This window comes from Pogoniulus pusillus, chromosome 25, assembly GCF_015220805.1.
Source record: "Pogoniulus pusillus isolate bPogPus1 chromosome 25, bPogPus1.pri, whole genome shotgun sequence".
Lineage (NCBI taxonomy): Eukaryota > Metazoa > Chordata > Aves > Piciformes > Lybiidae > Pogoniulus > Pogoniulus pusillus.
Genome location: NC_087288.1, coordinates 4,081,551 through 4,102,686, shown reverse-complemented (window position 1 = coordinate 4,102,686; position 21,136 = coordinate 4,081,551). Strand labels below are relative to the sequence as shown.

The following is a 21,136-nucleotide window of genomic DNA, read 5'->3' as shown; positions in this document are numbered from 1 at the left end:
GGTACATTTGTTACTTTAAATTACATGGTGGCAGGCAGCACGTTAAAAAAAACCCTGATACCAGAGGCTCAACTGCAGCAGTGATATTATTCAACTCATGCACAATGCCACCCTGTTAAAAATAACCTGAACTAAAACTGCTACAAATTAAGAACTGAGGCTCTGAACAAAAAGTTCTTTAAGAATTTAAAGGTTAGTGTCTTACTGACAGGGTCACATGAAAGAAGCTAAAAGCAACATCATCTATAGAAATATGGAGGGGGTTTGAGAAAGGAATAAAAGAAGTACTGGGACAAAAAGCTGAGTAAAAATGAAAATGTAAACAGTATCATTGCTTTTGCAGTCAGAATCACAAGGGAACAAGCAGTTTATCCCTCTAAATAAAAGGGGAAAAAAGACTTCTGAAAGAAAATGTTGGTTAGGAAAGGAAACCTAGGCTGGTTAGGAAAATAAATTACACCCAGTTATTTGTATTCAGTCTTTTGATAATGCCATGGGCTGCCCAGGGAGGTGGTGGAGTCACCATCCCTGGAGGTGTTCAAGAGGAGACTGGATGAGGCACTTAGTGCCATGGTCTGGTTGACTGGATAGGACTGGGGGATAGGTTGGACTGCATGACCTTGGAGGTCTCTTCCAACCTGGTTGATTCTATGATTCTATTACTGAACAATTCTCAGTAGAAGGCAGCTCAACATGAGGCTCAAGTCTAGACTATTAAAAAAAATAGTAGGACAGCCAAGAGAAGACTGAGTCCATAATGTTTACAAAACCACTTTGCAGCATATTAAGGTGAACTTCAAAAGTATTTACCCTGGTATTAAAAAGAACTAAATATAAATTACCTGAGATGCTTCAAGAATCACCTGCAAAGCATCTTATGTTAATTTCAGAAATCAATGTAATTAACATACAACTTTGGCCATGTCTCCCTAAGTCCTCCAACCTTTCATGGCTTCTGCTGCCTAAGAAACACATCATTGCCATCACTTACTCTGTGATGTGTAGCCACATAGGTTTCAGTGTGTTCAACTGACCAGCTGTTTGTGTTTCTACTGTTGTCCTACATAAAGGCTCCTCTCACAGAATCACCTGGTTGGAGAAGACCTTAAGATCATCAAGTCCAACCCTAACCCAATATTTCCCTGTACACAATTTTTAGATCATATCCCTAAGCTCCTCATCCAAACATCCATTGTTGGATTAGATGACTTTTGGAGGTCCCTTCCGACCCAGACCATTCTATGGTTCTATAGTTCAATGGCCACGGTGATCTTAAGTTGATGGTCAGACTCCAGAGACCTTGGAGACCTTTTCCAACCAAAACAATCCTATGATTATGACATCTAATCCCCCAAAAAGTTAAATGACATTTATTTCAAAATAATCTACCTGTTCTAAAAACTGCTTTAGTAGGAGATCATCAGCCATATATTTGTTCGATCCAAGCAAACACCTAGTACTGACCAACAACATTATCACAGGTCTCATGAAGTAACACAACAATACAGCCAATCCTTTAATATAAAGTGCTAGAATACTGTTACTGGGCCAGTTCAAAACAAACCTGTGGTGTGTCTGCCATTAAGAGGGCAAAAAGCAGTGGTAAGGTCAGACACTAAAACGCTGATGCCTCAACAAGCAGGAGATGCAACCAGATGATGCTTGCTTTGGATTCACAGCTTTCTGACAGAGAAATGCAGGAGGCTGCAAGCACTGCTAGCAAATATCAGCATATCACAGGCAATGACATCTTATCAAAACTGCTAGAGTACTTACTTATGGCATAGCACACTCAAAATATCAGAGGCACAATGTTCCACCTTTATACCAGAACAATGCTACAAACTAAGATTGCTAACATTTGAAATGTTCTGCTAAAGATAAAGGGAATTTAGAAAGAAGAAATGTAATTGCTTTCTGAAGATTCTCTTTCATCAGTGTTTCGTTATACAAAGTAAAATGAATCAGAAAAGTAAAATACACAGATTACTTGGAAACACTCAAAGCTTACAATCCTATTAAGAAGTGAAAAACAACCCAGGTGCTACCAAAAGTAACTATGTGGGCAGTTCAAAACATGCAGCTGCTTGAAAGGAACGAAAGAAACTGCCTGAAATGGTATTAGAGAATGGGTAAGCAAGAAGAGACAGGACCTCCAGTTTAAATCAATTTTCAACTACTCTTTTATCTCTACTTCCAGGTAAAATTCTGTGTAATTCACATCTACAAATATGAATTACTCATGTGAGTAGGCAATAACATTTCAACACTGGCTATGGGAAAAGTGTTTATCATACAGAATACTTGCAAAGAATGAAAAAATCACTCAAATATCATCTTAAAATCGGATATGATTATAAAAAACATATGTTCCATAATTACTTTTTCCCTTTTTTTTCCTTTAATATTTCTCCACTATACGTATCTCATTGTTCAGGTCAGCACCAGCTGGTGTCAGATGGAAAACAGCAGTAAATTACTAGAAGATAAAAAGTTGCTATGCTTACAAATGCTGAGTTACTTTTATTTCTGAAGATAAACAAAATGCAAATCCTTACTGTACCTAGTGCTGCTGCACTTTAAACATCTTATTGTGCAGCAGAATGGGATGCTAATTAAAACCCCCAAGCTTAATTTTATAAAACTAGAATACCTTTAATTTGACAACCTTTTAGAGAGTGATTTTAATTTCTGCTACAGTTCTGTTTGGACAAAAGCTCTGCATGTTTACCTCACGCTTCAATGAACTCCTGAAGCCCTTTTTCAGTTACTAAAACATGAAATTTCCTGTAAGTTTCTGTAATATTACAGCATAGCCTGCTGCTGCTGCAGCCTAAGTGGTTAAGTGTTTACTTCTTTATCTCCCCTTCAACACATTCAGCAGAATATTACAAGACAGAAATTAATACAGGAATTATTTTTGAACTTAACCACAGGATTCATTTTCTCCTTAGCAGAGAACCATAGCATAGTTTTGAAACTTAAAGGTCCTATTCTCCAAATATCTAAGGACACCAAATAAACCTAATATGCATTTAACTTGTTAATATTTCATTAGTCTTTTTGCAAGTAAATACATTAATCTCAATAAAACATATTAGTAACAATGAATGTCACAAGGACAATTGAATGTATTCAAATCACACAGGCAGGGTTTAAGTTTTAGTCAAAATCCAACATATTAAGAATAAATGGTTAGGAAACAACAACAACAAAGTCCTAACTCTATGAGTTAAGCACAGTGAGAAAAATCTGATGAGGTAGACCTACAGCTACTTAAGTACCTTAAGCAGAAGTGTGAAGCCCTAAGTAGCAGCCCCACCAAAGGAGAAGGTGAAGCTGCTTGGATACCCTCCCTTTCCATTTCCTTACTCTACATGCTGACATATTTCTGGTATGTTCCTCGGACTTCCACAGTAGCTCCAAAGACAAAGTCAATCACTTCTGAAAGGTACTGTACCCCATGCTGTAAGTCCCATGTTCACAAATAAATTTACATTATAATGCAACTTTATATGGCAATACTATTTTAAAACATTTAAAATGTATTATATATTGTTTAACAATAAATTATCCAAAACCGCATTTATTTATAAACAGGCATTTTTACTTGTAATAGTCTAGATAAAAACATCCTTACTCTTTCTCTGCATCTCCTTCACTTTCCTCTGTGTGATCAAAGCTCCAATTATTTTTAAAGCCTCCATCTCTCCTGGACTGTGATCTATCCAAAGCTGCAATGAGAACAAGTTAAGATAAGTCTTTAATCCAAACAAATCAAAGGAGCAAATCAGATGCATATATTTTTTTCCAAGTATTTATTTTGTTGATGCTTAACTATCATTTAACTAAGCTAATCAATGGTGACTGCTTAGCCTAAATAAATACAAATGAGGATCTGTCAACATCTTGATTACTAATGCATTGAGTTAGTAAGCTATTAAAAATGATGACATGAAGTACTTTTACAAGGATTTCAACTGTTTCACTGACAGATGTAAATTTAAGGGATCCTTCTCTGATATGAACTATAATTTACATGTAGAAAGGGTCCTCACATTTATTATTTGTTTAATATCCAAGCACATATGCAATTTTTCCACACAAAAGCAACAGTTCTGAGTTGCCCCAAGTACCACTTCAATACTTTTTAAAATTCAACATCTGCCACTGACCCAAATTAATTCCTGATGTAAAGTTTAATTTCAGTGTTACCACCAAGCAAATGAAAACTTGACCTTTCTGAGAACAGTCATGCTACAACAAATTTCAGATGTTCCTCCTGTAATATCCAACAGTCTGGACATTTTCATATACTAATGGTATGGGGATATAAGTGAAGGAAGTGCAGAGCACAGAGACAGCATACATTAAAGCAAAACATTGCTTGCAGCAGGTCCAAAACCTTTCCCACACCAATTCTGTGTGACAAACTCTGCAGTAGTTTTGATTCTGATGTAATTTAGCTACGCTTTTTGTTACTATGTTTTTCTTTGCATAGTGGGAAATCCATTTAGAAATAACAAATGCAATCTCAATGTTTGGACAGAAAACAAATGAATAAACAAAATCACAGCCAACAACAGAAGTCTAAACATACATAAAAGTATCTACTAGTTTATGACAGTGCACACAGATATGTTTATTCAGATTTAACGTCTGCTTCCAGCTATTTGAATCGACTATTTCCTGTGCCATGGGTGTGTATTTTTTGCATTTAACAGCCTTTGCTGGCTGTCTTCTCCTCCCCTACTTCATACGGAACAACAGCATCTAGCAGCAGATAGCACTTCAGCTTCATTACAGCAACTAATCCTTCCCTGTTCACTCAAAGTTGCAAAGACCCGTGGTGTTCTTTCATGGACATCCTTTTCTCAGGCAGAAAAAGGAATCAAAAACCTGAGTCATCTTAATTTTCCCTCACATAAATCACTCTCAGTGCTCATCTCTGAACCTCTTCTAGTCTACTGTACCCTTTTTGATTCATGAAATTCTATGTGAGTACCACATTACTAGGTACATCGTACGAGAAGAAAACAGAATCAAGTCTTAACACCAGATTTTCTGTTTCCACTGCTGTGGAGAACTGTATTGATCTTTATGTACCAGATGATTGGTAAGAACCAGTTCAAAGCCAATCACTGTCTATAAATACTCTAGTTCCTACTCCTCTTTCACTTAAGATTACTCAGTACTTATCTAGACTGACTTCTAGACATGATTTTAACCCCCACGACCTGAGCCACCTGCAGTTTTCTTTAATCAGCCAGCCATTCTACCAACTCAAGTGAACTTTGCAGCATCTACACTTTATCACATTGCTTAGATCTGTGCACCAACTGTGGAATTCAGTTGGTTTCTCCTATTAATAAAACAAACCATTTCTGCCCTCTCTTTCCATCTGTTGCCAGTTGTTCAAAAGTTTCCATTCTACCCAGAGGCAACTTAGCTTCTCCAAAAGCCTTTGCAAAGGACTTCACAGAGGGAATGATGAAGTTAATTTTGGTCTTCATTATTATTTCAACAAATTTGGCTTGTATGGTCACAAAAGATCACTGAGGGTAAAGTTCCTCTAATACTTCCACTGCCTTTCTAAAGAGCTGGTCTCATACTAGCTACCTTTTTTGCCTGTATCAGAAAGATGATGCGAACCAACAAGTAACCTGCTACAGTCAATAGCTCCTTAGTAGCAGAGTTCCTCTTACAAGACTTGTATGAATGCCATTTGATCCTGCTGCCTTCCTCAGTTTGCTTTATGTACTACAATTTCTTCCACTGATGTTTCATTTTGAGTCAGATACTCTAGCACACTGCCTCTTCACAAACACTGGCATGAAGACCTCGGTAAGTGCTGTCAGTGTCCCTTTTTCAGCTATGGACTTAAATTCTCCAAAGCTGCCTTTTAGAACTCTGTTGTCTACTGACCCTACAGATATTCCAGAAATATCTCTGCTGAGCTTGAAGCATCACTTGAAAAAAATAGTTTTTATGCCTGTTGGGAGTTAATTCATCAAAAAAACCTTCTTTCTGCCTCATTATAATTATAGGTTAAATCCACCAGTTTTTTTTTCAGCCTCTATTTTTGTCACCTAGACAAAAGTTTAGATTTAAGAGGATGATGTTTTATTTCAGACATTTCACCTTACCCTGCTATTTAGCCATGCCAAAGCTTGGGGGGCCTTCTGAAGTCTAGCAGCACACATGTGCTGCAAGCCTCCAGTGTGGTGTCTTTAAATAACTCCCAAGCTGTCTGCAAATATTTTACATTCCAGCTGCATCTTCTAATTCCTTTTCCAAAAGTTTCTTAGGATTTAGCCCTTTTTTTGAATTAAGCATTTCTGTACTGGATGGTTTGTCTATCACTGCAGAGCAACTCAGCTGCCCATGGAAGAACAGTCCTAAAATAATCCCAGCTCTGGATCAATTTTCACTGGGTCTCTTTAGTTTGGAGAATGGGTGACCTCATTACTGCTTAGAAATATGTAAAGGGTGTCAGGAGGACACTTCTCAGTGATGTCTACTGATAGGATAAGGGGCAATAGGTGCAAGCTGGAAGCACAGGAGGTTCCATGTGAACACAAAAAAGAAGCAAAAGCTTTGTCACTGTGAAGTAGTGTAGCACAGGTTGCCCAGAAAGGTTGTGGAGTCTCCTTCTCTGGAACATTCAAAACCTGCCTGGATGTGGTCCTGTGTGACCTGCCCTAGGTGATCGTGATCTGGCAGCAGGTTTGAATGGATGATCTTTTGAAGCCCCTTCCAATCCCTAACATTCAACATTCTGTGTGATTCTTGGTCCTAACAAAATCGGTAAGTATATCATCACATCAGCCAGATTGTTCACCTGAGTTGCTTCATCTGAATAGTCACTTGGGGTCCAATTTTATGCAGGATTCATTTTATTTTTAAATAGAGACAACAAGTCATGCATGGCACAGGCTAAGTTTCTAATTACTTTGTAGCAAGACTTAAACTTGAAACCTCTATGTTGTAATTCCTACTGTGTATACTATCAAGGTCATTTCAATCAGCAAGCACATGGACACTGTAAAGGTGGAAATACTCAAATAAGCAGAACGAGTCCTAAAATACTGAGCCAAGAGAAGTCAATTGCTCTGCCTCTGCCCCAGAAAGGCAGCATCCTGGAGCAGACTTTGTTAGCAATGACAAATCATTTTTCTTCTCCCTACAAGCTCCCTCTGGTGCTGTTACATCAGGAGAGAGAAGCAATTTTGAGCATAAGAAACTAAATGGAATTTAAACAGACCTCTTCAACAGGCGCATTTGAAATATTTCAGTAGATTTTGTAAACCTCTGACCAGTTACACATTATTGGTAACAATTAAGTCCAAAAATTTCCAGGAAAACTAATTGGTAGTTTAGTTTTTATTATGGCTTTGCTAACCACATCCTGAAGTCAACCTTTTAGAAATCCCCAGACAGTCTTTTTGTGTAAAACCAATTAATTTGGATTACAAAAGAAAGCATGTTTGCAGGGAGAACGGCAGAAAGCAGAAACAACACCTCCAAGTGTAAACCTCTTCACCAGGAGTTTTCAATCACTCATATCATTAGGCAGTTCTTAAAATGGGTGGAAAAAAGTTCACAGTGAATCTCCGAAATAAGGGCAAAGCTGTGCATTTGCAAAACAAAATTCTGCCTAATACATTGAAGTGAGAAGTGACATATTTCAAGTGTCCTACAGAAGATATCATAGTTTTGGTTTTTTTTCCCTGCAGGCCTTGTACCTTTTGCTCTAAAGATAAATGAATTCCACATGAACCTACAGTACCAGCTGACTAAAAAAACACCCTTATTTCTGCACTGGTTTAGATATGTGTGTGAGTGTTGGGTTTGAAGACCAAGGCCTTTGTAGATGCAAGGCTAGAGGTTTGGCTAGAAGCTTCCCCTATGTCTGGTAGAGCAAATACCAGCCAATCCAAGGGACCCACTGCTGGCCAAGACTAACACATCAGTGACAGTGGCAATGCCTCTGAATGACAGACTCAAGAAAGAGAAAAACTTGCTGTTCAGTTGAGGAAGGGAGTGATAGACAAGCATTGGTGGGCATCTGGTGCTAAGTCAAGGCTAACCCATTCACAAGATGATCAACTTTTCCAGGAAACCAACTTTCACAGGTGTGCCACTGGATTGCCTGAAGAACTGAACCACCACCCCCAGAATACAAAGCAGAGACTTCAAGGTTTCTATTACAACACACAGAAGCTTTTACAAGTCTTTTGTCTGCTGAGATCACCTCTCTTTCTGTGTTCAAGAACCATCCTAAATCAAAGAAAGGTTTGGTTCAGGACCAAACTGTTTTTCCAAGAGGACCTGAAGTTAACATTCTCATTGCCCTGTTGCCCTGGTAAAAAAATAATCCAAGCATCATCTTACAAACACTTAGACCATCACAACTGCAACCAACTTATCAGACACTGCAGCATTCACACAAAAAATGCAAATTAATTTAAATGTGCTCAGAATCATTACTTTCATTCAGACTCATATTTAAGTAAATTAAAAAGAATGTTTCTAAGCTTTCTAATCTGCTGTTCATTTGGAGTCATTACATAGATCCAAGTACTCATAAAAATATGACAGAGATTTTTTTTTTCATTATTTTCCCATTTGCTTCATTATTCTTTCAGACAGGCTTCTTCAGGCAAAGAAATTTTTATCTTTCAGCTTTGATACCATCAGCTCCAGTACATCAACTGTGTCATCACAGTGAGGTTACATTTTCACGTTCTGAAGCGGCACTACACAAACAGGCTTATGTACCCCTCAGACTTCACACAAGCTGGGGCTTCTCACACCTGTCCTGCACCCTGCATACATCTGCACAGCTGCTCCTTCACTGAGAGCAAATCTGAGGAAGGAAACCAATACAGGCAAAAACATCTTGGGCAGCAGAAGAGGGTGAACGTTGGTTTTCAACTGTATCAGCTTCCTCCTCTGCTCAGCTTCACTCTCAGCACAGCTGCGACAGCATCTAAGAATTGAGACTATTGTAGGCACTAAGATACCAAAGAAATCTGCATGGAACCATTGTCTAATTTACATCTACAGGTAAAGAAATCTATTGCTTAAAAGATGCTTTGACTTTCTTTTTCCTAAGGCAGATACGGATACAAAAAACCTGTCAAACCCACTTTCAATAAGAGGCAATAAAACATAGAACAACAAAAATGAGATAATAAAAGAAGCACAGAGCTCAGTAGCAGAATTCTATGATACCAATGTAACAGATACAAAGGATGGACTTTCCTCCACACCTGAAGGGAATCTAACTTCTCAGACAGATAACAAATCAATGTGATGTCAACAGACAACAAATGATGAATACAGAGCACCCACTCCCAGGGGAAAAGTTTGTAAACAAAAAGCATTTCCAAGAGGTCTGTTGTTCAAAAATGGAAAATCATCTGCACAACTGTTGGTGATCTTCAGTACTTGGACACAGATTGGGTTGCTCACAGTGTCGAGTATGGTGCAAAATGATTGACTTGAGAACACAGAACTGCCCAAGTTTGATCATTTGCCAAACCCTGTTGAACATTTTCTAAGTATTAGCGAGGAGTAAAAAGGGAGGATAAAAGGAGGACAGAGCTTTGAAACATAGTATTTGGTGTGTAGTATCTTTGGTTCAAGATAATGAACAGACCTAACAGTGATAATGGCAAGCTTCCTCAACACCATCAGATACATCCTGCCTCATCATGTGGACTTCTGATGTACAATTGGCTTATGTATCCCTTATATATTTCTCAACAGAGCAGAACCTGACAGTGAAACACAGAGTCACAAAAAAAAAAAAAGTATCAGGTTCTTCAGGGTTTGTGGTTTTGTGTGTCCTCTGTCACAAGGCTCCATCATCTTTCTGAATGAGTCTGCCACCAATTCATTTTTTTTACCCAAGTAAAAGCATGCAAGTAATATTAAATGCAGGATCCAACAGTAAAGGAAAAAAAGAACTAAAGTCTTTTTCTCAACATGAGTATTATGATATACACCAGTCTCAACTTGCGTAAGAACTCTGTTGGTGGGTTGGAAATAAAGTAAGAATTCATATAATAAGGAGAAAATGTCAGTGTTTTTATAAGAAAAATAAAATGTAGGAGAATATTTTCCTATTTTGTAGGAAAAACTGGGGATAAAATTATTATAGGCAAAAGAATTTCTGAACTGCCAATTTTTTTGGTGTAAAAGCATATAAAGCTAATGAGCCATTCCAAGGAAGATGACATATGAACAAAAAATCCAGATTTCTGTGGCAAATCAGCATGTGATGTTAATCACACATGATCTGAAATCCACAACACTGGGAGGGTTTTACAGAGTAAGCAAAACACAACAGGAAACTTTGCAGGGTATTATGCTCCTGATTTGAACGCTTCTGATTTCAGACTTAGTTACGCGCCATGGAATCCATCTTCACAACAACAAAAAAAAGCTAAGCTTGTGCAACTGAGAATACAGCAGCACTAAACACACAGCAATCTATTTTTAGAAAGTGCTGAAAGGCAGTTACATACAGAGTAAGATTAATAACCTAGCCTAACTACTTGGAAATTAAGCAAGCAACTCTCTAAGAAGGTTTCCAGGTTTGCTGCACCAATTGGAACATCAGCTTGAAATAAAGCACTATATCCACATACCAAAAGGAATGAAACAAAATATTGCTTAACACTGCAAACATTCAAAGACAATGTCAGATAATATCTATCTCTTCTACAAGAAGACATAGAAATTAAATTCCAGAAAGGTTCCATGACTTTTAGGGGGAAATAACTTGAAAATTCAGGATAGAACAAGAAACTATAGAATGCAATTAAAGCAGAGAAATAAAATAGATTTTTTTTTAATGAAGGTATTTCTTTGACATTCAGAATTTACCTGAAATGGACAGCAAAAAAAGTACACACAGAGAAAATCTCAAAGACCCAAAAAACCTCAATAATTTGGTAAGATGAAGAAGGCACATCTAAGAACAATCACAAAGGATGAAAGACTGCATTAAATTCTTAAGATGAGAGAAAAATGCATATTTGCCTTTCTGTAAAGCCCAAAGACCTAGGGTTTTCCCCTACTCTTAGTGACTCTGGCAAGCTTTCATACCCATGAGTGGCCAGTTAGCTGGAGCAGATTGCTGATATGGCTGAAAAGTAATACAGAGTAGCTCTACCACCAGCTCCACCCCCAGGATTAGTTTTCTGCCAAATTTAGTTCCTTCACCCAACTTGCCACGAAGCCAAAGGAGTACTGGTGTTGACTCAAATCAGAGCTGTGTGTCTCTTGAGAGGGGCAGCAGGACTGCCACTCTGAGCAGCATGGAGCAGATAGGTAGGCCTGGCAGTGTTCTAAATTGGACTGCTAAGGGACCCTGTGAATGCACATACAGTTAAGAATTAACTAAATCATGTGTGTCTACTAAAAAAAGGGAATCAGAGAAATACACACAAATATCCTGCTCACACTATATATGCTGTAGACTTGCCCTTCCTTTGCAATTAGAAATCACCAGTGCATTGGAAACTACATTTGTGCATTAAAACACACACATCTTTGTATTGTATTAAACCTCATTAGACTAACAAAGAGTTTAAGAAACACTAACAACTGATAACTAAACCACAGTACTTTAACATTCACTTTAACATAGTTGAAAAATCAAACGTGTTGTAATTACTTGGAGCAGCAGTGAAGATGAGAAGTGCTATCAAGCAACTAGTTTTTAATACAAATTAACTAACTGCTCCCCTCCATGAACCTACTTTTCTAGACATATCACTCAAAAGCTGAAGCAAAACAACTAACTTCTGAAGTGCCCATCCTGGAGATGAATTTCAGCCACTTTCACCCAAACATGAAACTCATGGTTACCTTGATCCATCAGCTCTTTCACAGGGCAGAGTACATCTTTCTCTCAAGTAAGGAGCAGCACCTTTTCCACCTGCTTTGCTAAATGGCAAAGAACTCCTTTATTACATTAGTAACAGATGTGTTTTGTTGGTTGCAGAGGCTGTTGTTTTGGTTTGGAGTTTTTTTTTTTGGTTGGTTTGCTCTGTTTGTGGTATTTACCAGGTGAGGATTCAGCTGTAACATATTTGCCTTATGGCAGAGCTAGCAATCTCAGCTTAAGGTTTACTGCCCCACAGTGCCAGGTATATGCAGACAAAATAACCTGGGCCAAAATATTTCATAAGTTCACTTTGGAAAGTTTATTCCCAGTTGTAAAGGATTTTTAAAACAGTAAGCTTTGGTAAAAATAAAGTCATAGTGGACTCCAGAAGTGGTTTTAAAAGAAAAGAGCATCAGAAGCTGCAAAGGCAACTGTAAATATGAAACCTAACATCTACTGCATAGTTCAAATTCTCATCTAATGGGCTCTTGAATAATCTTTCTGTTAGACTGTGGTATTAAATTCTGTCATCAGAAAGATATTTAAATTTTGCTAAATGAGCCATAAAAGTTGGACACACCAAATAAATACAACATTATAACCTATAACGTTAACAAAAATACATCAGTAGAACGAATCTGAGTACAAGCAAAAAAACTCTATGGCACTGGATAGGAATAGTCTCATGAAAACAACTATTTTTGCAGCTGTTTCTTATGGACATAAATGTCTAAGATTACATAATATGAATCATGTCCTACAGTACTATGGTTTACTATACCAGCAAAACATTAGTATTTATCATTCCTAAAACATCATCATGGCAAGTCTTATTAACACCAAAAAGATCCAACCAAACAAACAAGACAAAAACCAACCAGCAAACCCCAACATGAAAAAAACCCAAACAAATAGGCAGACTTTGCTACAGTTTATATGATCTGAAAGCAAACAAACAAAAACCTAGGAAGCCCTCTCACTACTTTCTGAATCGTCACTTCTTTACTTGTAATCATTTAAGCTTCAGCAAGAGAAAGATATCCAAAATTCAAATTCTTTAACTCCAGATTATTCTTTCACAGGAATTACTGGGACATGAAGTCAGTTCTATAACTCTGTGATCCTCTTCCTATGCTTCTATGATCCTTTTCCCTTGCCTCATGCAGCATTTGCCCGTTAACAACTTTTTTAAGGCCTGCTGATCAATCTGGGAAGGATAACCACAACCTGTTCATTCACTTCCTCCAGTCTCTAGCCTTCACCATAAACGTGCTCTGCACAGGAAGTTAACCTGTTGCATAAAATATTAATTTCCCTGGGCAGAATCAAACTGCTGCTTCACAAAGGTAAATTCTAAAGTTTAAGTTATGTATTACACCTTAACCTGATTTAACATCTCACCAGAGAGAGATGAAAGGGGCAACGTCCTACTACTCTCACATGCAATCTGTCTGCTCTCCTCAGTCCAAGCTACTGTTCTGTCTCTCCCACTTACCCTTCAGTGGCAAATTCAGCAGAGGCTTGGCAAAGTGCCAGCCTGGCAAGATGATACACAGCAAGTTCAATTTCTTTGGCAATAAAGTAGTGAATCTTGGGGTGATGGACAGTAGGAGATCGACCGCAAGGCTGGAATTTCGTGGGGAGGGGGGCAAAGAGGGAAAAGATGCAGAGCTCTCTCTCTCCTCCACCTGCAGCAGCGAGCCCTAAGAGCAGTACAGCTGCAACACACAAGTTCCTCTAATCGGTGAATAATGTGCTTTCAGTCCCTGTGCCCAAACCAGTTAATAACTCTAAGCTTTGCAATGAGAACCAGCGAGAGGCTGGCAGGCAGCTTTGCATCCAAAATGGAGTCACAGCATGATAAGATAAAAGCAGCAACGTCACAGCTCACTGCTTTAGAGAATTCATACGCCCAATTTATCAGTGCCCTGTACAAGACAAGAGCATTGCACCTTCATCATTTCACTATTCTGTGGACAGTTTTGAAAGCATTATTTTCAAATTTGACATCCACACTGCACATTGCACTACTCATGAATTCACTACAAACCTTTTCATAACCAACTGTTCTCGTATATTCATACAATGGTCAGGGCTGGAAAGGACTTAGAGGATCATCTAGCTCAAATCCTCCTGCCATGGGCAGGGACACCTCACACTAGATCAGGTTGCTCAGAACCACATCCAGTCTGGTCTTAAAAATTTCCAGGGATGGAGCTTCCACCACTGACCTGGGCAACCTGTTTCAGTGTCTCACCATCCTCATGGTGAAGACATCTTCCTAACATCCAATCTGAACGGGCCCATTTCTAGTTTTGCTCCATTCCCCTTCGTCCTGTTGCTACCTGACACCCTAAAATGTCCCTTACCAGCTTATTTGTAGGTCTCCTTCAGATACTGGAAGGCCACAACAGTCTCCTTGGAGCCTTAAGTCTGCAGAACAGTCTCAACTATCTCAGTCCATTTTCGTAACAGAGGTGCTCCCAGCCAGCCCTCTGATCATCCTCATGGCCCTTCTCTGGACACATTCCAGCACATCCCAGTCTTTCTCATAGTAAGGGCTCCAGAACTGGATGCAGTACTCCAGGTGGGATCTCACCAGAGTGGAACAGAGGGGGAGAACTGCCTCCCTCGACCTGTTGGCCACACTTCTCTTGATGCAGTCCCGGACACGGTTGGCCCTCTGGGCTGCAAGCACACACAATGGCAGTTCACATTGAGCTTCTTGTCAGAACATAATTCCTTCCACAGGTTATTTAGAATGTAGTTCCCCAAACAATGGCCTTGCCAAAATGCTGCTTCTTCAACTCACAGCAGACATTACATCACAAATAAACCCCAAAAAACTTCTGCAAAGTGTTGCACTTTATCCTGTTAGCTACAGTACCCAAACAGCCATTAGCCATTCTGTATCCTGATTTATACTCGACTTTAATTCAGAGACCGAATTTCATTTGGCACAACCCCCAGTTCTGTGCAGGGAGACTACACCACAGAAGAAACTGAAGTTTTCAGTACTTTTACAACATTCTATTCAGAGTGCTCAAAAGACATCTCACAAATATGTCCACATGCTAATGAACTACTAAGATCTACTTACAACATGCTTTTAAGTTCTCAAAAACAGCTTCCAACCTAAAGATGTCACTGAATTAGGCACTGATTTAATGATTAAAACTGCAGCACTTGATTTTAACCTGTTATTTAAGAACTTGTTATCTTTGCCACATTTCCTAAAGGAAATGCAGTTTTGTGGCCTCCAGCAGCAGAATTAAAACCATTTTTATGAAGGATGAGGGAAATGAAGATTGCTTGGCAATCTTTTTGTGTTTGCTGCTGCGCACACATGATGGAAATGCCTCCAACAGGACATTCATTAACAACTGACTGGACCAACCCAAGACACCACCTTTGATTTCACTACAGCTTCACCTGAAAATATTATCCATGCTAGACTGCTGAATACAGGTGCAGGAATTTATGAAACACAGGCTTTTAAAAACTAAATCTGTAAGACAGAATTACCACCAGGCTTCATTCTACAGAGTGAAAGAGAATAGTCCTGTCTTTGCTACTGGTTTTATTTTCTTAATTTTAAGCACACAGTGATCAAGGACAGTTCATCAGAGAGATTTCTACCCACATAAGAGTATCTCCCTACCTTAAAGAAACCCTCCAAATTAAAATCAAACAGGTTCTAAAACATGGCCCTGAAGGAATTCTCCACATCTGAATTACTTCAATGGAAGTACCTTTTAAAACAACCAAGTTAAGAGAAGGTTTTCCCCTTCCTCCCAAAAGAATTTGTCTATATTTCTACAGCATCTTTGACAGTAACAGCCTCCATTCTTATTTATCTTGTTTTCTGAGCCTTTTGCAGTATCTTAAGTAACCCTGAACACTCTTCCACTCCTTTTTACAATGCACACACACTGATGAAGGCATCCACTGTCCTCTGAGCCCAGTCCTCCAGCTGTCCTGCCCCTTGCCGGTCACTTGGTGCATGAACTAACACCTTAGCAGCTGACCATGCTGAGCTGACACTGAAACCTTTCCTTCAAGGATATTAATTTTTACTTCTCTGTGGGCACGTTTCACAAAATTTCTAGCTATTTACCTATGAGATGTGTACTCTACAAACAAAAGGGTTTAACAGTTCTTAGCAGGAAGGGAGGAGACAAAAAGCTGAAGGATGACTCCAAAAAACTCTCATTAAGACAGACTTCAAAGCAGTCAGTTTGGTGATTGGTATCACATTATAGAATCTGCTGCAACAAAAAAACCCTTAGCAAATCTCAGTTATGTCCATTATAAGATACAGCTCAAACTCTGTAGAAAAGGTGAAGTCTGACACTGCACTGAAATCCATGCATAACCTTCCAGAAACAGCAGTAATAAACCCCATTGTTGTTGCTGAAACCATTACAATAAATAATCCATTATGTTTTATTCTTGTACATAAAACAAGAAACAAAAGGCTAAAATATATAAATTAGATCACTGAAGTATCTGTGTAAGCAAAATGTTGGTTTATGCTCACTCTCAAGCCACATATCAATATTATTACTTGTGTTATTACTATTACTTTTGTATTTACACTCACATAGCATAAAAATATCTTTTAGAAACAGTCTCAGTTATTATTATCATTTTGCCACTAACCCTCAGTAGAATGCCTGTACTTTTTCCTGAAGAGTAGGGCTTTCCTACCAAGTGCCAGAAAATAATGAGTGAAGTATCTCACACAAGATAATCTTACACCTGAAGCTTCTATGCTCCATCTTTGTGCAAATTTATTATAGCAGCAGCTGCTCAGGAAAAACTAAATAACAAATGCCCCCATAATGATAACCAGAAAATTGCACACAGATGCTTCCCTATTCAGAAAGCTGAGGAGAGGCCTAGGCTCTGAGAAGCCTGCATCTCGAGATGTAAAAGGTGATGATGTGCAGGACGACTTGGGAACAGCCTAGTGTTTTAGAATGTGCTCCCAAGCATATTACAGTGTGAGTTATAGAGCATTACTAGATAAATTCTATTTATTTTTAGTACCTTTCTACATGCTTTAAGCAGCAGCTTGTCTTTCTTAGTATTTTATGGCACCCATCACCCAAGTTAGAATGGCACATACAGAAAAAAAAAAGGAAGACAGTAAGGTGATCCTTTCAGTTTGACTTTGCTGAGAAATAGTTCTAAATAAACGGGTTACATTCCTAGAAAATAATCTGTCAGTGAAGTCAATAAGGAAGTTTATTATTCTTAAGGCCACTAAGAAGGACAGCTAAGGAAAGGTCTCAGAGGACACACAGTGTTGGAAAGAAGCTCTGAACAGGTCATAGGACTGGGAGATGTGAAGCACTTTCTGATAAACTCTCAACAAAAGCAGAAGAAAGGAACAGAACATGTCTGGGAATTGATCAGACTGATGCAAACAACACAAAAACTCAGAAGCATAAAGCAGTAGTTTGGATTATGGCAATGACACGCAATAAAGTGAATGATACCTGAAGCATCCTTTCCCCTCATTCTCAAGCTAACCCAAATTTCCATGAGGTGATAAACAAAATATTTGACACTGTTTCAGAGACAATTACAAGAATTAAACTTCATCATTAAGAGAAAAATGAAGTGTCATAGAAGGTAGAAAAATTTCAAGTGTTCTATCTGAATATAAACTCCACTCTGCTCTACTAATTTGTATTACTCCAGTCAGAGACTTCTCAACATGACTTAAAAAAAGCAAGAAAGGCTGGCCACCACTTCAAATGGCAACTCTGTCTAAACACCAATATACAAATGATGTGTTCCTGTACCACTCCAGAATCTCAGCTACCTTTAGGAAAATCCCAAGTCTACAACACTTGCTTTAGTGTAGATAATTCACTGTGTGAAGACACTATGTAAAATTCACAATCTAAAGACATGTGAGCTGAATGAAAAAAAAAAAGTAGTCTTCCAGAATCAACAATTGTCAAGTTTCTGCTGCTGCTGGTAATGGTAGTCTATAAAGTGCTCTCTATTGTTATTAGGAAATCTGGATCCAAGAAAGTAGAAAGAAAATTGAGCAAATCTCTGCTGTGATTGCAGCTCTGAAGGTAGGGACTAGCAACCCTCCTCAAATAGGAAGGCCTCAAAAAGAAACTTCAATATTGGGTCAAAGTATCACTATAGTAACCACCAGCAGAGTGAAAAAAAGAAAACAAGGAAGGAGTAAAAAGTTTCTCGATTCTCATGAAAAATATATGTATTTAGGAATACTGTCAAGTTACCTACTGCACAAACATAAGGGAACTTTAAGGCTGGAAAAGTTAAATTACAATTTCTTTCCAAGTACACAATATCCAAGGAGGCAGAATACAATAAGAAATGCAATGATTTTTCTCTAGTAATGATCAGCCATACTCTCTATTTTATATACCATATCCCTCTCTTCTAAATCAAAACCAACCTGCTACTGTTGCTTGGTATTTTAAGTGTGACTGTCAATTTAAAAACACAGGAATTCTTCCATATGGAAATCTCACATTGCTGCCGTTCTAGTCCTCCAAATCAGGAAATAATTCTGATGCAATGGGACTGCTTTAAGTGTCAATGTCAACATATTCTGCCCATAACTTTGAATTTTACTGTAGGAAAGTAAATTAAGAAAACGAGGGGAAAGTTTTACTAATTTCACTTGCAAACTAGCTTAAGTAACAAAAATAAGGTGCTGACTACAATTCTGGATTCCAACAGTGCTGGCATTTCAAGAAAAGTAAACATGCAGCTCATGCATATCATAGAATCTGAGAATCAAGCAGGTTAGAAGAGACCTCCAAGCTCATCCAGTCCAACCTAGGACCCAGCCCTGGCCAATCAACCAGACCATGGCACTAAGTGCCTCATCCAGGCCTTGATTCAACACCTCCAGGGACGGTGACTCCACCACGTTCCTGGGCAGTCCGTTCCAGTGGCAAATCCCTCTCTCTGGCAAGAACTTCCTCCTAGCATCCAGCCTAGATCTCCTCCAGCACAACCTGAGACTGTGCATCCTCAGTCCTATTGCTGGTTGCCTGGCAGAACAGACCAACCCCACCTGGCTACAGCCTCCCTTCAGGTAGTTGTAGACAGCAATGAGGTTGCCCCTGAGCCTCCTCTTCTCCAGGCTACACATAGGCTTCCTCAGCCTCTCCTCATAGGGCTGTGTTCCAGGCCCTCCACCAGCTTCATCCCCCTTTTCTGGACACATTCCATTATCTTAACATCTGTATGAATTGAGGAGCCCAGAACTGGACACAGTACTCAAGGTACACATATCAACATCTATGATGTATAACAATTATTAATACTGCTCCAGAATGGTAACAAATGTAGCTTTAAAAAGATTCAAACATTATAGTTTTAGGAATCTCATCCACATTTTCCCTAAAAGAGTCTATGCACTACGGCATAACAAACAATAGCACATTATATATGCAAAACTGGACAGAAACCATATACTAGGAGAAATCACTGTGTTCAAGAATGACATTACCAGAAAGACAACAGATAATTCATTCAAGAAATGCCCTTCTAGAAAGACCACTTTGGTTTTATTGGAGAATAAAATAATAAAAAATATTAAAAGGCACTTTAACAGCAGAAGGGCAGCCGTATTTCTTCACAGTAACATCTGTTACACTAAGTGATAGGAGAGCAAGATTTTACTGGACATGTAGAATCAAACCCAAAACCCTAAACTAACTTGATTTTAACTGGATGTTTACCTTAAATCCGACTGGTAGTCAACATAAGCATGACAGCCCCAGAAGTTTCTGTGTACATACATGTAACATACACACATACAGATACATATTTACACCATTTCCATTAGACTGAGTTCAATCAGTGACACTGCTGACATCCATTTGGCACATAATTCATTTGGTTTGTGCATTACTGGCAGGAACGGACAGGAGAGACAGGAGGGGGGCAGTCCTCCCCTCTCCTCTCTACCAGCCTTTAATGTAACACTTCCAAAAACATCAAGTAAATTATTTTCAGTTGTTTTGCTTACGCAGACTACAACAGAATTTGTGAAATATACACATTTTGACTGGTTATGTTAGGCTCATCATCTTGCACTAGAATCTGTCATATTTCCTATTTTACACACTTCCACCCCAATTTTTGTCAACATTACATCCGTTTCACAATTCCGGCTCTCTCACACTTGTCTAGCCTATGGATAATAGTTCCAACCCATTAGGTTGATCTAACATGCTGCCATACATTTCCAGATTGCAGACTGTCAGCAAGTCTATGCCCTCATCCTTTATTTTTCCCCTACCAAGCAAACATCTCTAGTAAGAACCTCTCAAATAATGTCCGAGAGCCTTCTGCTTCAAATGAGTATAAAGTCTATCATCTCTTACTAGACCTTCTATATAGTACCATCATCCCATTCAGACTTGGGCCTCCCTCACAAAACCTTTGTCACCATCATCCACATTATGTTTTCTTCATACACAGAGGGTTACTATCATCATCAACCCTAAAGTTAACACATCCCCAAATAATGAGGAAACACAAACCCAGCTGATATCTCAGTTCACCAGTGGTGGAATACTGAAGCTTCAAAAAGGGATGCTATCCAGTGTCATACTGGTCCTGTTGTTGGAAAGAGATCTCACGAGTAAAAAACAAGGGGGTGTTGCACATGAAATTTCTATTAGCTACATATCTAACCAGCAAGTAGCCAAGGTGCACACAGAAGACAGCAACTAGTCATCACCCTGACATTTCCAGTTGTCTGCACAAACCTCACTATATTTTGTGGAGAGAGTTCAGGTGAAATAAAGAAAAGGTACTCCTGAATTTCGCTACCAAAGACTTTAAAGGTAGAAGGGAGGGAAAGTTGCTGCTGTTATTAACCAGAAAGAGTTTCTGAACGCCAAAATGTCAAACTAATTAAAGAAAAATAAAAAGCCATATTCTGATCACACAATATTTCTATCTCAGAATATCTAGTACTAAAAGAAATAAACATCCTGCAGCAAATCTGCAAGGAGCATGTTCCATACAACATACCTACTACAAAACCTCCAGTAAGGAACTTACCCCGACTTGAAAAACTCAACTTATGAGCAATAACTTCATTAATATATGTTTCCTTCATTATCATCATGGTACTTCAGCAGACTACCAGCCTATGTCACCGGGATATGTGCTTACAGCTATTCTGCAACACTAAAATAGCAGACTTTCTTTTTCCAA

At 38.7% G+C, this 21,136-nt stretch overlaps 1 protein-coding gene across 4 annotated transcripts in view; it reads right to left on the bottom strand.

The window, feature by feature from the left end:
- Positions 1-21,136, bottom strand: part of SENP6 (SUMO specific peptidase 6) — a 77,792-nt gene that overhangs the window by 55,677 nt on the left and 979 nt on the right. For 3 of the 4 annotated variants that reach the window (XM_064164230.1, XM_064164231.1, XM_064164233.1), the window contains exon 2: positions 3,641-3,734. In XM_064164230.1, the coding sequence (XP_064020300.1) occupies positions 3,641-3,734 (94 nt within the window). Of the gene's footprint in view, positions 1-3,640; positions 3,735-11,883; positions 11,909-21,136 lie in introns of those variants that run through there. The other variant, XM_064164232.1, reaches the window with a different exon arrangement.